The 17,068-nt window shown below is 37.3% G+C and overlaps 1 protein-coding gene across 1 annotated transcript in view; it reads right to left on the bottom strand.

Moving 5' to 3' along the window:
- Positions 1 to 17,068, bottom strand: part of LOC129233580 (serine/threonine-protein phosphatase 6 regulatory ankyrin repeat subunit B-like) — a 56,412-nt gene that overhangs the window by 12,204 nt on the left and 27,140 nt on the right. The window contains exons 3-4 of the mRNA XM_054867590.1: positions 6,183 to 6,409; positions 34 to 3,626 (exon numbers count right to left, since the gene is read on the bottom strand). Coding sequence (XP_054723565.1) covers positions 34 to 3,626; positions 6,183 to 6,409 — 3,820 coding nt within the window. The remainder of the gene's footprint in view (positions 1 to 33; positions 3,627 to 6,182; positions 6,410 to 17,068) is intronic.

Below are 17,068 nucleotides of genomic sequence, written 5' to 3' on the forward strand. Positions count from 1 at the left end.
GGAGGGCCGTCTTTCCCGTGTTGTCTTGAAGACGGGTGTTAGCACCTGAAGCCACCAGCTTCCTTACAACTTCTTCATGATTGTGCTCTGATGCATAATGTAATGCAGTCTTTCCATCCTTATCTTGAATGTTGTTTGTAGAGTCTGCCTCAACAAGCAATTTTGCTGTCTTATTGCTGCACTCTTTTAAAGCTACATGGAGGGCCGTCTTTCCCGTGTTGTCTTGAAGACGGGTGTTAGCACCTGAAGCCACCAGCTTCCTTACAACTTCTTCATGATTGTGCTCTGATGCATAATGTAATGCAGTCTTTCCATCGTTATCTTGAATGTTGTTTGTAGAGTCTGCCTCGACAAGCAATTTTCCTGTCTTATTGCTGCACTCTTTTAAAGCTACATGGAGGGCCGTCTTTCCCGTGTTGTCTTGAAGACGGGTGTTAGCACCTGAAGCCACCAGCTTCCTTACAACTTCTTCATGATTGTGCTCTGATGCATAATGTAATGCAGTCTTTCCATCCTTATCTTGAATGTTGTTTGTAGAGTCTGCCTCAACAAGCAATTTTGCTGTCTTATTGCTGCACTCTTTTAAAGCTACATGGAGGGCCGTCTTTCCCGTGTTGTCTTGAAGACGGGTGTTAGCACCTGAAGCCACCAGCTTCCTTACAACTTCTTCATGATTGTGCTCTGATGCATAATGTAATGCAGTCTTTCCATCCTTATCTTGAATGTTGTTTGTAGAGTCTGCCTCGACAAGCAATTCTGCTGTCTTATTGCTGCACTCTTTTAAAGCTACATGGAGGGCCGTCTTTCCCGTGTTGTCTTGAAGACGGGTGTTAGCACCTGAAGCCACCAGCTTCCTTACAACTTCTTCATAATAAAAGCGCTCTGATGCATAATGTAATGCAGTCTTTCCATCCTTATCTTGAATGTTGTTTGTAGAGTCTGCCTCGACAAGCAATTCTGCTGCCTTATGTCTGTGCTCTTTTAAAGCTACATGGAGCGCCGTCTTTCCCGTGTTGTCTTGAAGACGGGTGTTAGCACCTGAAGCCACCAGCTTCCTTACAACTTCTTCATAATAAAAGCGCTCTGATGCATAATGTAATGCAGTCTTTCCATCCTTATCTTGAATGTTGTTTGTAGAGTCTGCCTTGACAAGCAATTCTGCTGCCTTATGCTTGCGCTCTTTTAAAGCTACATGGAGGGCCGTCTTTCCCGTGTTGTCTTGAAGACGGGTGTTAGCACCTGAAGCCACCAGCTTCCTTACAACTTCTTCATGATTGTGCTCTGATGCATAATGTAATGCAGTCTTTCCATCCTTATCTTGAATGTTGTTTGTAGAGTCTGCCTCGACAAGCAATTCTGCTGCCTTATGGCTGTGCTCTTTTAAAGCTACATGGAGCGCCGTCTTTCCCGTGTTGTCTTGAAGACGGGTGTTAGCACCTGAAGCCACCAGCTTCCTTACAACTTCTTCATAATAAAAGCGCTCTGATGCATAATGTAATGCAGTCTTTCCATCCTTATCTTGAATGTTGTTTGTAGAGTCTGCCTTGACAAGCAATTCTGCTGCCTTATGCTTGCGCTCTTTTAAAGCTACATGGAGGGCCGTCTTTCCCGTGTTGTCTTGAAGACGGGTGTTAGCACCTGAAGCCACCAGCTTCCTTACAACTTCTTCATGATTGTGCTCTGATGCATAATGTAATGCAGTCTTTCCATCCTTATCTTGAATGTTGTTTGTAGAGTCTGCCTCGACAAGCAATTCTGCTGTCTTATTGCTGCACTCTTTTAAAGCTACATGGAGGGCCGTCTTTCCCGTGTTGTCTTGAAGACGGGTGTTAGCACCTGAAGCCAACAGCTTCCTTACAACTTCTTCATGATTGTGCTCTGATGCATAATGTAATGCAGTCTTTCCATCCTTATCTTGAATGTTGTTTGCAGAGTCTGCCTCGACAAGCAATTCTGCTGCCTTATTGCTGCACTCTTTTAAAGCTACATGGAGGGCCGTCTTTCCCGTGTTGTCTTGAAGACGGGTGTTAGCACCTGAAGCCAACAGCTTCCTTACAACTTCTTCATGATTGTGCTCTGATGCATAATGTAATGCAGTCTTTCCATCCTTATCTTGAATGTTGTTTGCAGAGTCTGCCTCGACAAGCAATTCTGCTGCCTTATTGCTGCACTCTTTTAAAGCTACATGGAGGGCCGTCTTTCCCGTGTTGTCTTGAAGACGGGTGTTAGCACCTGAAGCCAACAGCTTCCTTACAACTTCTTCATGATTGTGCTCTGATGCATAATGTAATGCAGTCTTTCCATCCTTATCTTGAATGTTGTTTGCAGAGTCTGCCTCGACAAGCAATTCTGCTGCCTTATTGCTGCACTCTTTTAAATCTACATGGAGGGCCGTCTTTCCCGTGTTGTCTTGAAGACGGGTGTTAGCACCTGAAGCCAACAGCTTCCTTACAACTTCTTCATGATTGTGCTCTGATGCATAATGTAATGCAGTCTTTCCATCCTTATCTTGAATGTTGTTTGCAGAGTCTGCCTCGACAAGCAATTCTGCTGCCTTATTGCTGCACTCTTTTAAAGCTACATGGAGGGCCGTCTTTCCCGTGTTGTCTTGAAGACGGGTGTTAGCACCTGAAGCCACCAGCTTCCTTACAACTTCTTCATAATAAAAGCGCTCTGATGCATAATGTAATGCAGTCTTTCCATCCTTATCTTGAATGTTGTTTGTAGAGTCTGCCTCGACAAGCAATTCTGCTGCCTTATGGCTGCGCTCTTTTAAAGCTACATGGAGGGCCGTCTTTCCCGTGTTGTCTTGAAGACGGGTGTTAGCACCTGAAGCCACCAGCTTCCTTACAACTTCTTCATGATTGTGCTCTGATGCATAATGTAATGCAGTCTTTCCATCCTTATCTTGAATGTTGTTTGTAGAGTCTGCCTCGACAAGCAATTCTGCTGTCTTATTGCTGCACTCTTTTAAAGCTACATGGAGGGCCGTCCTTCCCGATTTATCTTGAAGACTGGTATTAGCACCTGAAGCCAACATTTTCCTTACAACACCTTTACAACTCCACTCTGATGCATAATGTAATGCAGTCTTTCCACATTTATCTTGAATGTTGTTTGTAGAGTCTGCCTGGACAAGCAATTCTGCTGCATCTTGGCTACGCTCTTTCAAAGCTACATGGAGGGCCGTCTTTCCCGATTTGTCTTGAAGTCGGGTATTAACACCAGCAGCTAAAAGTTTCTTCACAACTTCTATGTATTTCTTTTCTGTTGCATAATGCAAGGCAGTCTTACCATTTTTATCTTGTATGTCATTCTTCGCTTCTGCGTTCGTAAGAACTTTTGCTGTTTCTTCGTAGCTATGTTTCAAAGCTATATGGAGAGCGGTCATGCCCGCTTGCTCTTGCAGGCTCATATCAGCACCCACAGACAAAAGCAGTAATGCTATTTGCTTATTCCCTTGTTCGGCAGCTATGTGTAAGGCTGTCTTTCCGTATTCGTCTTGCACATCTACCAAGTGCATTTCATTCTGAAGAATCTCTTTAAGAGTAATGATATCCCAACAGGAAACGGCATCATGAATCTTTGTTCTTCGGTATGTAAGACTCGAAATTTTATATTTCTTTCTGAAAAGAAAAAAAAAAAGCTGTACTATCCAATCAGTATACAGTCAAATTTTGTGTTGAACTATTGAAGTAAGGAGACGTTGGGCGTGATTTGCCAAGTGTTCAAGGAAGAAAGCATACCACAACTGCAGTAAGTGCAAAAAGGGTGGCCGAGAGAATTTGGAGACCAAGTCCTCCTTATAGACTATCGTTTCATTCTTAAAATCAAACATATTCTGCTTTCACTTCCGTTTATCGCGCTTTTGATATTTGTTCCTCATGGGAACTTCTTAATGTGGACCTTAATTATCTAAAAGCTGTGGCAACTGATAGAGACTATCCGCCACCTTGAATTGATTCTATTTATAAACGAGCTGATGTGTGCCTCACATGACTTCCTTTTACTCCAATTTAATGTCATTTTCCCATTACTGGCAATTTTAATGTGATTAAATAGTTTACTCTCTAAATATCACCAACAATGGCCAAATTGAAACAGATTTTTAAAAAAAATCGCCAAATTTGTCGCCAAGTTAGCGACAAAAAGACTGGCCATATATCGCCAAGTGTCCGCCAAATTACAACATCACTTGAGTTTACATCGAAATTAACAATGATTTCCTTCCAAAAAGGGACAAAAGACCCCCTTGGGAACATCCGAATGCAACCAAAAGGGAAGGTGCACAACTAGACCCCACTAGGAGTCCACATACCAAATTTCAACTTTCTAGGACATGCCGTTCATAAGTTATGTGACATACATACGCACATAGGCACGTTCATAGATACGTCACGAGAAAACTGGTTGTAATTTCTCGGGAATTGTCAAAATGGATATTTCGCGTGTCTATACGTTCTTAGGCACTTATCCACATGTGGTGGAGTCGAAAAACCCTCAACATTCATTCGGAGGTGAGCAAAATGGAAATGAAGGTCGATTTTTGAGTGAAAATTTTTTCGCGAATACAATACTTCCTTTTTTGTAAAAGGAAGTAAAATTCTTTAATAAATCCAAAACTAATGTTCCTAACCGAACCTTCATCAGAAATAACTTGGTTGTTTTGCCATTCTTTCAATCTGTAAGCTATCAGGTTGCTAAATTCTATAACGTTTCCAATTCCAGATATAGTGTTCTCTCCTATTAATAAACTTTCATTCTCTTCTCTTTAAGATCCTATTCACCCTCTTAATTGTTGTGGTACTTATAAGACTAATTGTAGTTGTAAACTTGCCTATATTGGACAGACTTGGCGTGCTTTAAAATTTCGCTTGAAAGAGCATTGAAATTAAGTAAAAAAACAAATAAGTCTAGTATAGCTCAATATTCGATTCACTCTTATGATTTTAACTCTCATCAGATTGTTCGAAAATGCCCCAATTCATCAGATCTTTACTTTGGGAATCTTGTCTTATTTTGAGGAAGTTCTAACTTAGTTCATGATCTTAAAGCAGATCCGTAATTTTCCAATGTCTGGCTCCAAAATCTTTAAAATTGTACTTTCCCCATCCATTTTTTCTGTTTTGCACACATTATTTTTATTTTTCCATTCATTTTTATCTATCTTGCTTTGTTTATTTTTAGCTTTTTGCAATGGGTTGACACACACATCCCCCCCCCCCTTTTCTTATCTTTATTTTTTCTTTTTCCGAAAATTTTTGGTTATTTCATTTTCAGCTGTTTTTTCTTCCATTCAGCTTTTCCTTTCTTGCGGTTCACGGTTATTGACATTTTCTTTTTGCTTTAGCTATGTGGCGTAATCTTTGTCCTATTCAATTATTTCTCTCGGCTTTAATGTGCCTGTGAGAGAGCTCTTGCCCTTTGCTTGCATTCCTATTGGTTCTTTATTGCTTTAGAATTTGTTTGGTTAATTTTTAGTCGCTATTTTTATCTTTTAAGCTGTTTGCTTATCTAGCTCTTGGCTTTTGTCGGATGTCTTTTCATCCATAAGCTAATTACTTTTTGCATTGAAAAAGGTGTTTCTTGTAACGCCAAAATGTGTGTCTGCAGTAATCTGCAATTTGTGCTTTTAGACGTTATTCTTACTTTACATTCGAAAATGTTTTTAAAAATTACACAGAGGATTCCGTAATCCTTGCCAACGTTTTTGAAAATGTCATTAACCCCAGCTGCACAATGTATTCAGAAACGTTTTTGAAAATTACAGAAAGAGGATTACAAAATATTCGGAAACACTTCTCAAAATTATAGCAAAAGGATTCCGAAATACTCGGAAACGTTTCTGAAAACTTCAGAAAGAGGATTCCAAAACACTCAGAAACGTTTCTGGAAATTACAGAAAGAGGATTTCGAAATACTCTGAAAAGTATTTGAAAGTTTCATGAACCACAGCTGCCTGATATACCAGGAAACGTTTCCGGAACTTATTTTACAGTGTAGTTTTAAAAAAATGTAGGGAGATAGTCGGTAAAAATTAATAAATAAAAAAAAGCCAGGTGTGGGAATTTTTATAACCATTCTCAACGTTGACTCCATTACCCTAAAATTAGTACCATTCATACTCTTTGACTCCGCAGCTCTGCTTACAAAGTGTAGAAAGACGAAATGTAAGTCCTTACCTGGGGGGTTCTTCAGAATTCAATTCACTGTCGGAACTGCGTTCACCATCCGAACTGCATTCACCATCAGAACTGTCTTCACCATCAAAACTGCATTCACCGTCAGAACTGTCTTCACCATCAGAACTGCTATCACTGCTATGAAAATTGCGTTCACTGTCATGAAAACTGAGTTCACTGCCATGAAAACTGAGTTCACTGTCATGAAAACTGCGTTCACTGTCAGACTGAAAAGGAAAAACTATCAATAGTGTCCTTTAAACATATTGTCTAAAAGCATGAAAAGAACAATTTAATTTTGTTTTTTGTTTGTATGGAGCAACACATATTCCATTTCCACAAAACTACTGAGCACAGCAAATGAGTTGAGAAACAGAAATAGACCTGTTCTATTGACTGTTAGGTTATTGAAATTGGGGTGGTGGTGGCCTGATCAGTAAGGCATTGGACTTGTGACCGCCATCAGAATTTTTTGGTTTTTTTTTTTTAAAGAAAATTTTTGGAGGAAAGTATTAAATTTTTTTTAACGAGAATAAGGAAGATGCATTAATTATTTTTGACGTACATCTTCCAAATTAAGTAGCTTTGTCTTTTTTCAATGAAAATCACCTTAGACACAGGATGGCGTCAGAGTATGTTGCAAAAAAGGATCTGACTGTTTGATTTCATTTTAATTAAACATGATTTTTTCTGCAACGAGTATATTCTGTACGATGAAAACGTGTGACATGGATGAAAAAGAAATAAAAAATGGATGAAATAAAATATTTTAAAAATCTATTTTGTTTTTGTAAGAATTTTGACCATCCTGCTCCGGTCTTTCATGGATTTACTAAAACCGGCAAAATTCAATCAGAACTAGGTTTTTAAATAACATTTTTTTGCTCTTAACGATTTTTAATATACAGATTTTCTTTACAAACAAGTTTGAGTTCAAGAAGAATTTTTCACTTCATTTTACTTCCATGTTTTGTATCTTTTTTAAAATGGCAGTTTTTTAAATTTATCATTAGATGATTTTTACCAAACTTTCAAAAATGTTGGACTTTGCAGAAGGAAGTGGAGCAGTTTAATCTTATGTTAACTATTTTTCATGAACTATTTTCATTCTTCGATATCTAATACATAAAAGGAAGTTTTCTTTCCATAAAAATTCTCGAATTTGTATGCGGAGAATATCAATCTCTGTATGTGTTTGTGTGTGACAGATTTTTAATGGTATTTAGAGCTTGAAATTCAAAAAAACTTTCAGAAAACGCCTCCTCACCATAATTAAAGACCCTCTTAAGTTTTATTTTTAGGGCTCAATTTCAAAAAAAAAAAAAAAAATTCACGACAAAACCGTGAATTCCTTTCTTTAATTGCATTAGTATCGAAATTCATCTGCAATTGAGTTACTGGAATTTCAATTTCCAAAACTGCCTGTGGAGGGCCCCTCAACTTCTAACATAAATATTACCAAAGATGGTCTGAAACTGTCTTTTTAAAGATACAAGTTCGAAACTTTCCCAAGGCTACCCCTCTCCCAGTTATTCCTCTCTGCAGTTCTCGCAAACAATATTGAAAATAGTTTTAAGTTTCGTTTTTAGGGCTGAAATTCTGAAACATGTCCGGAGAAGATCTTCCGAGAACACTTCCCCCAAACATGATTGCCTTTTTGCAGCTTCAATTTCGAAAAACTGCCAGTCCGTAACGTTACCAAAGATGCATACAATCCTGTTTTTAGCAATAAAATTTCAAGAAATCCCTACCTTTCCCCTTAACATGCTTGAAGACAATCTACAATTACGTTTTTGGAGATCCAATTTCAAGAAATTGCCACGGTGGGCAACGGAACTTCTCTGCCTAACGTTACCAAAGATCGTTTAAAACTGTGTTTTTAGACCTAAAATTTCAAAAAAGTTTCAGGGGTGCGCCCCTGAACTCCCTTCTCCCTATCATTACCAAAGGTCGTCAAAAACTGCTATTGGAATTTTGATTTCGAACCTGAGTGACACAGAACCCCCCCCCCCCCCCCCTAAACATTGCTAAAGACCACCCTCCACCCAAAACTGCGTTCCAGAACAACAATTTCAATAAAAGTGCGTAGGAGAGCTTCCAAACCCCTCCCCCCTCCTAACATCCCCGAAGGTCGGCTAAAATTGTGTTTGGGGAGCTTCAATTTTGAAAAACTGATCGCTACCTAACGGTGCCAAAGATGGCTTTCAATCTCGGTTTTTAACACTTAAATTTCAAAAATTTTCCAGGAACATCTCCCGAACCTTCTTTACCTAACATAACCGAAGACAATCCAAAAATACGTTTTTGGAGTACAAAATGTCGAAGAATTGCCGTGCGACGGTCACCAAGTCTTTCCTCTGCCGAACGTTACCAAATATCGTCTAAAACAGCTTTTTAGAACTATAATTTCAAAACACTTTCGGGGAAGGAACCCCGGACCCCCTCCCCCCCAACATTACCAAACCTTTGTCTAAAACTGCGTTGTTGGAGTTTGAATTTCGAAAAATTGCCACGTAAGAGAAACGGAAACCTTTCCTCTCTCTAGCATAACTAAAGGTTGTCTAAAACTGCATTTTTAGAACTACAATTTCGAAAAAGTTCCGAAGCAGAGTCACTCAGCCACCCTTTTCCTGACATAATCGAAGCAATCAGCAATTGTGCTTTTAGAGTTTCAGTTTCAAAAAATTTCCACGCCAAGGTCACAAAGCCTCTCCTCTCCCTAAAATTACCAAAGATCATAGGCGTCGGAACCGGGGGAGCTGGGGGAGCTTGAGCTCCCCCTGGAATATTTCAAAACGGCTCAGCTCCCCCGGAAAATTCTAGCACTGTAGCTTATTGCCGTACATTAATTTCCTCAAACCCGATTTCAAAAATGTGATCTGCCGTTTCTAGGAATTTCGGAATTTCCACTCAATAAGCAACAAAAGCAGGGGGCAGTCGGAGTGGTCAGTGCACTTGAATTCACCTTCACCCTTTCTTACTATTAAAACATCTCTTGATTCCAGAAATGCGGAAAAGTGGGCTCTACCCAGCGGCCTGTGAAAATTAGTACCAGTACTAATATGGATTTGCTCCCCACCTTGAGCTCGTGTTTCGGCTTTCGAGAGCGGCATTGCAGTTCAGTTCATATTCTTATTAGTTTTGCATGCGTTTTTTTTTTTTTTTTTTTTTGGTCCAATGCGGTGGCGAATCCAGAATTTTGTTCTGGGGGCGGCTGAGGTAGTTAAAATTCTTGCTGAGATCTCCTTGTCATTACCAAAGTTTATCGATGTAAACGAAAGTGTTCTGTATCATTATCTGCTATCTAGGGGTGTTAATGACTGATGAATCTTTCTGAGTTTCATTTGAAATTATCTAAAATTTGGTATTCAGTGTTAAAATTCTAAATTTTAAATGTATATTCAAAGTTTTTTCATTCGTTTAGACATATTTGTTATGCAATTTGAAGGCAAAATTTTCAATTCTTGTTAAGGATGCAAAACAATTATGCTGACAAGGAGATGTAAATGAAATAGAAGAAAGAAAAGCTGAAAGATGTTAAACAAATAGTGAAAAACAGCGAGAAAGGAGACAAAATTTTAAGAATAGATATTAAACACGAAAATTAAAGAGAGAGAAAGAAAGAAAAACAAGTAGCTATTATATATACACTTTTTTCTCCTTTCCTTCTTTCAGTGAGTTAATGTATAAATATTTGGAACAGGTATTGAAAAAGTTCGGAAATTTGAAGGGAAATTTCGGAAAACTAACACTCCTGTTACTATCGCAAATTTGTGTATCAACCTTAAGAAGAGCGAAAACAAATTAATTGATAAAGATAGAATGGATATAGGAAATTATATATATATATATTTTAACATTAAGATGCATAGACAGAGGGTGAAAGAATTTATTTCTGGCATGGGGGTGGCTGCAGCCTCATAGCCCCCCCCCCCCCCTGGATTCGCCATTAGTCTAATGATCACAAAAAGAGATAATAATGAGCCAGTTTGGCATTTAAATATGAATAACATGGAAGGTGCTCCAGACATGACTGAAAAAAGGTTACTAAGCTTGTTTGTACTTGTTGAAATAATGTTGAACTTGTTCAAATAATTTCAACTTTCCAAAAACTTACAGTGGCTCCCAAAAGTATTCGTACACTTACGATTTTCAATGAAATACGTCATTATCGATTCATTAAAATTAATATTTTGGAACGAGTATTTAATTATAAGATCTATGATTTATTTTTTAACAAAACTACATGAAAATTGTTAATAACATAATAAAACTTGATTTTTAAGAAATCAATAATCAAAAAGTGCCAGAAACTTGATCTCACAAAAGTCTTCGTACACTTTGAAAAAAACGTCAAAAAACTAGTAAATAATCTAACTTTTTACTAAGTTATTATTTAGTAGAGAATATCATGCAGTATCAGTAACAGCTTCTAAACGTCTGGGAACAGATTTCATTGTTTGTTTTTTTTTTGAACAATTTCTGAGTAAGTGTTAAGCCGCACTTCGAGTCTTACTGTTTCTAATTCGTTTTCCGTTTCAATAGTGTATTTTCGTAATATATTCACCAGATATCTCCAAATATGTTCTATTAAGTTTAAATCTGGCGATTGAGGAGATATTTCTAAGCTTAATGACAATATTTGAGGCACCAAACGCAAACGTGTGCTTCTTATCGTTATCTTGATTAAAAAAAAACGAAGTTGTTTCCGATTGCCAAATTTTGGGCCAATAATTTAAAATTGTTTTCAAAAATATTTCACTGATCAGCATGATTCATTGAAAAGTTTCCAAACTTCCATGTCCTGCACCCTCACACAAGAACACCTTCACCATCCTGATTAACTGATCCCAACTAAGTTCTTTAGATTTAATTTCTCATTTTTTTCTATTTACAATTATGCAACAATTTAACCCAAAATGTTGAATTTATTTTTATTTTTAAGTAAGACGTTGTTCCAAAATGTTTTGAGTTTTTTTTATCATTGATTTTACGGCGGAAAACGTAAGTTTTTCGCACGAACAAGAAAATTTCTGCAGGAAGAGGTCCCATTTAATCCAGGTAATCAGAGAACTTGGTGAATAATTTTAGGGGAAAATTAAACGAAAATGTTTCACTCAATTCTGCAGAAAATTTTTCATCACTCAAAGGTGTATTTTTCATCATTTTTTTAACTGTAAATCTCCGATCACGCTTTGTTAACTTTGCATTTGACATTTTTGAGCAATCACGATTGCTTATTGTTGTCACTTGACAGTCCTTGATGTTCCAGTTCCTTTTTGAGCTTGGACCAGGCCTGCAGCACCACCGTCCACCGGCGGCGGCGCGGCTGGTCCTGAGCACTGTCCCCCGGAATCCACTTCTGCTGGGCGGTGGCGTCCATGTCCTACACACGCATGCTCATACACAGTCGCCTACGCGCGCACGGTCTTTACACACATACACACGCCTACGTGCACACACGTAAGCCTACACACACAACTATATACACGTAAGCACCCAGGAGGAGGGACATGCTTGGGCGGGGGAGCCATTTCTAGAAACAATAACTCTAACCAGTAGAGTCTTGTCGCAACTCGTGATTGCGAAAAACATCATTTGAATTCAAAGTTTCGGAATTCAAATTAGAGTTAATTTTTCTTACCTTGTTTTCGATCCGATTCTTGTCTTTAAAGCATTTTATCAAGCACTTCACTATAGAATGGTATAAATTAACTAATTTAGAGACATTTCAAACCGATTTACGGCTACTGAGAGAGAAAAAACATCAAATTTCGAATTGTGTTTTTGGTTTATGCGCATAGCTGCCATTTAAAAATAATAAGCAGAATATTAGGGCATAAATAAACAAAAAATCAAAGCCAAATGACTTTATAGTGTGTCATCACAATGCAAAAATAATAAAAAAAAACAACTTATGATAATTTTAATCACGAATTTATTCAAAAATATTTTAGTGTGCGATGACTTTTGTGGCCTATTTTTTTCTCTGACCCTTCGTCTTTTGACAAATTTCAAAAATAAAATCTGGAAATATTTTGAAAAAAACTACTGTGTTTTATTCAGGAATATGGATAGGTGTGAAAAAAAAAGGACTTAATATTCGAACTCAGTTTCGCGTTATTTTGATTTTACTACAAAATTTCAAGGTATACGAACACTTTTGGGAGCCACTGTATCTCATTTAAAGTTATCAGATAATACTTTACGAAGTTACAGTTATTCTTTTTTTTTGAGCAATCACGATTGCTTATTGCTTTCATTTGACTGTTTTGATGTGCAATCATTTTATTTTTCCGCCAGCACCCTCTGCAGCACCACCATCAACCGGCCTCACGATGCTGCTCCTCTAGCGAAAACCATCTCCAGGTAGCCGTTAATATCCTACACTTACACGCATACATACACGCACGTACAAACAAACACATACACACACACATACATACACCTACACACATACACACACACGCATACATACGGACATATACACACACATCTACACACAACTACCCACACACTCACGTCTGCACACAGACACAAACACATATGCCTACACACACATACACATTCCCCCCCCTACCACAAACACTCATACACACAACTACCCACACACTCATGCCTGCACACAGACACTAACACATATTCCTACACACACATACACATCCCCCCTACCACAAACACTCATACACACAACTACCCACACACTCATACCTGCACACATACACAAACACACACGCCTACATACACACACACTCTCGTGATTGCGAAAAACATAATTTGAATTTCAGATGTCAACATTGAAATTAATTATTTTTTTTTTTTTTTTTTTGCTTTCTCAAAATTACGATTTTTTTTATCACTTACAGATATATTTTTATGCCAAAATTGTTACCTTTCATCTATTATTGCAGAAAAAAGTCAACAATATTTTATAGTTTCTATCAAAGACTCAAAGACTTTAAACTAAAAATTTATCTGAACAATATAATATATAGTGAACAATTCATTTTAACACATTTTCTGTTTTTCCGCCCTCCTGTTTCATCTATTCCCCTTTTTCTAGTTCTCAGAAAATAAGAAAGTCTTCTAAATGCTACACTGTCGAAGCTTCCCCTTTCCTCCAAAATTATTACAGAGCGCCTCAAATTTTGTTTTCAAGGCTCAATTCCCTGAAAATTTCCGGAAGAGAGTCCTTTGAATGCCTTGCCCTCCAACAACATGGGAGATCATGTAATATTCCGTTTTTGGGACTTCAATTTCAAAAAAATTGCTGGACCCCTAATGCCAACAAATATGATCCACAGTCGCGCTTTTCAGCAACTACAATTTCGAAAAAATTAAGAAGAAGAAATCTCTGAACCTTTTCTGATTACATCATTGAAAAACGCTCTCTAATAGGACTTCAATTTTGAAAAATTTCCAGAGTAGAGCCCTAGTACAGCCTTTTCCCCTGCCATCATTGAATATTATCTACAATTACGTTTTTAGGACTTCCGATCCGAAATATTGGGACGGAGATGTCAATCGTTTGAAAAATCGATCGAGGACAATCCTTCGAGTCATATTTTCACTAATGAACAAATATGGTATATAATCGCGTTTTAAGACATTAATTTCGAAAATTTTTCAGGAAGGGTATTTGAACCTTTTATCCCCTTAACATTATCAAAGATCACCTATAAGTTTGATTTTAGAACATGAATTTTGAAAATTTTCCGGGAGAGACCCCGAAACACCTCTATTTCTACGTGCTCATCTTCGAGTACTAACCGACTCCTTTCAAAACCAGAAGTTTAATCACCTCATTCTCTCCATAAACAATTGTATATATACAATATTCAATAAGAGATGGAAGCTTCGAAGCGAATTTTTTAGGGGGAAAAACGTTTAAAAGCCTCCCTTCCAAAGCCACTCCCCCAAAAAATTATTTTCTGGTTGCACCCCTGCTTCTGCCCCTTAGATTCCAGACACTTCTCATACTGTGTCCCAGCTCCCCCTACTTCTACGAAGTTCCTACGCCTCTGCCAAAGATCGACAAAAACTGCAAATTCGTAAATTTTCCGGGAGAGAAAACTAAGGAACCATTATTTTTGAGTCAATATTATACTTACGATGGGGGTCGTATTGCTTACATCGAGTAATGATTCCTACGCTAATTAAAATCTGAATTCTCTCTTTCTCTCTGTGTATGTATTTTAAAATATATTAAGGGGAAAAAGGTGGGATGAGCTTGCTAAAACTCATACCCTTTTCTCTTAGATTTTTTTTATCTCGTGATGGCCCTGAAAAATTGAATGTTATCATTTTAACTGGGGCTTATGCATAAATTACAAATGTTGCAAACACATGCAATAAATAGAACAAATCTGGTAGCCGTGACACTCAAATTTGAAGTTCTGAGCAAGCAGCTAGACTAATTTTAGTATTAGCAGCGATTAGTTGCAAGATCCTAAATTTATTAGAAAAAATTATTCCTTGTACTTTTAATTGCTGTCGTAAATGTAAGCGTTCGTTTTTGCATTTGTTGTAACTTTTTTTTTATCTTAAGCAACATTATTTTGTTGAATTGTTTTGATTGATTCATTCACTCATTCAATTATTGCAAATGATGTAAATTTAACTGGGAATGCGTGACTTTAAAAAGTGTTATGTTTAACCTAATTTAAAAGCAAGAGAGCTGTGAAATTTGGGGGGGGGGGGGATGATTTCGCGCCATTGAGCTTACGAAGGATGGGCAACCCTGTGCTAAAGGGATGTAATAACATTCTTGAAATCAATATTTAGTAGCCATTAACGACGCCACTTCCTTTCGAAAAAAAATCGTGTTGTCGACGAGAAATTCGCGTCAGCTCTAAAATCCGTTACTCGCGAAAAATTCACGTTATAGCCCTTTCGCGTAAGCCGAATCGCGTTGTAGCGGGAGTCGACTGTAATTTACTTCCAGTAACCAGTTAACATAAGAGTTCTAAGAAATTATTAAAAACAGTCTTAAAGACATATCTAATCATGATAAAACTAAAAAGTTTGTATGGAAATAATTTTGAACTAAATTTTCAAGCAATATAATTATTGTTGCAAGAATAAAAAGTAATAGTGAAAGTATAGAAGTAATGTAGCTTTACTTACGTAAATAATAGACATATTCATGTGAAAAAATGAAACCCTTTAACAACCAGTCATATTGAGCTATTCTCTAATCAAGAATTTAAGTTTTAATTAATGAATACAGTCATCATCATCATAGTTGGCTCGACAGCCCAGGGGGGCCAAGGCCTTCCTTTGGAGAATCTTCCAAGACGTCCTACTTTTTGCCTGGGTTTTCCAATTTTTAACTTTGAGAATATCGAAGTCAGATTCAACAGAATCCAACCATCTCATTTTTGGTCGTCCCCTTCCTCGAATTGTCACAGGTTTTGCAGCAAAAACTTTTTTTACTGAGTTTTCTTCGTTCATTCGAGAGACATGGGCCACCCAGTTCATTCTCCTAATTTTTATGCTTTTTATTATGTCAGGTTCTCTAAACAATCTGTAAATTTCAAAATTGAATCGTCGTCTCCAGACACCGTTCTCATTGATGCCTCCAAAAATGCTTCTTAAAACCTTTCTCTCAAAAATTAATATCATGCGCTCTCCGGTTTTAGTCAAAGGCCATGTTTCAGAAGCATAACTTAGAACTGGCCTAATAAGAGTCTTATAAACCAAGATCTTTGTTTTTCTTGAAATCAAAGACGATCTGAAGATGGGGCGTAGTCCAAAAAAGGCCTTGTTTGCCAACGTTATTCGGTTCTGTATTTCTGAGATTGTGTCATTTTTGTTGTTAACACAGGACCCAAGGTACGTAAAACTGCTAACGATTTCAAATGAATGAGTACCAATTTCTAAACATGTGTTCCTGTCATTTGGCGGAATTTTTTGTACAGGCATATACTTGGTCTTGGAGTCGTTTATTTTTAGTCCCATTCGACCAGCAGCTATCTCCAAAGATGAAAAGGCCTCTTTCAAGGCTGGTACAGTCCTAGCAACTATATCAATATCATCAGCATAGGCTAAGATCTGAACTGATTTGTAAAAGATGGTGCCCCTAGTGTTGATAATTGAGTCACGAATAGCTTTTTCCAAAGCAATATTAAAAAGGCAAGACAATAAGTCACCCTGTCGAACACCATTATTAACATTTAAATCCTCAGAGAGGACACCTTTGAATTTTACCTTGCATTTAGTGTTGTTCATAGTGCACATTACAAGTCTAATTAATTTGCTTGGAATCTTGAATTCATACATTGCATCCATTAAATGTTTTCTATCCACACTGTCAAATGCAGACTTAAAGTCTATAAACAAGTGATGAGTGTCAATATTAAACTCAATTGATTTTTCAATAATTTGACGTAAACAGAAAATTTGGTCTACTGTAGATTTTCCACTTCTAAACCCACATTGATAACTACCAATTTCTGAATCCACAAATGGTTTTAGTCTCACAAACAGAATATTGGATAGGATTTTATAGCATGTGGATAGCAGGCTGATGCCTCTATAGTTGGAGCAGACCATTGGGTCTCCTTTCTTGTGAATAGGGCACAAAATACTAATGTTCCAGTCTGATGGTATATATTCAGAGCTCCAAATATCAATTATTAGTTTATGCAGGTGCTCATATAGCTGAGGACATCCATTTTTTAGCAACTCTGCAGAAATAAGATTATGTCCTGGCGATTTATTATTTTTTAGTTTATTTAAAGCAAATTGAATTTCATCTCTATCTGGGAGGGGGATGACTTACAGAAATTTATTAATGAATACAGTATTTTAACAAAAAAAAAAATAATTAAAAGATTTACTTATGTGCACAAGGTAACTCAATTTCAAATGATTTCATTATTTGT

The sequence above is a fragment of the Uloborus diversus genome, unplaced genomic scaffold (assembly GCF_026930045.1).
Source record: "Uloborus diversus isolate 005 unplaced genomic scaffold, Udiv.v.3.1 scaffold_54, whole genome shotgun sequence".
Taxonomy (NCBI): Eukaryota; Metazoa; Arthropoda; class Arachnida; order Araneae; family Uloboridae; genus Uloborus; species Uloborus diversus.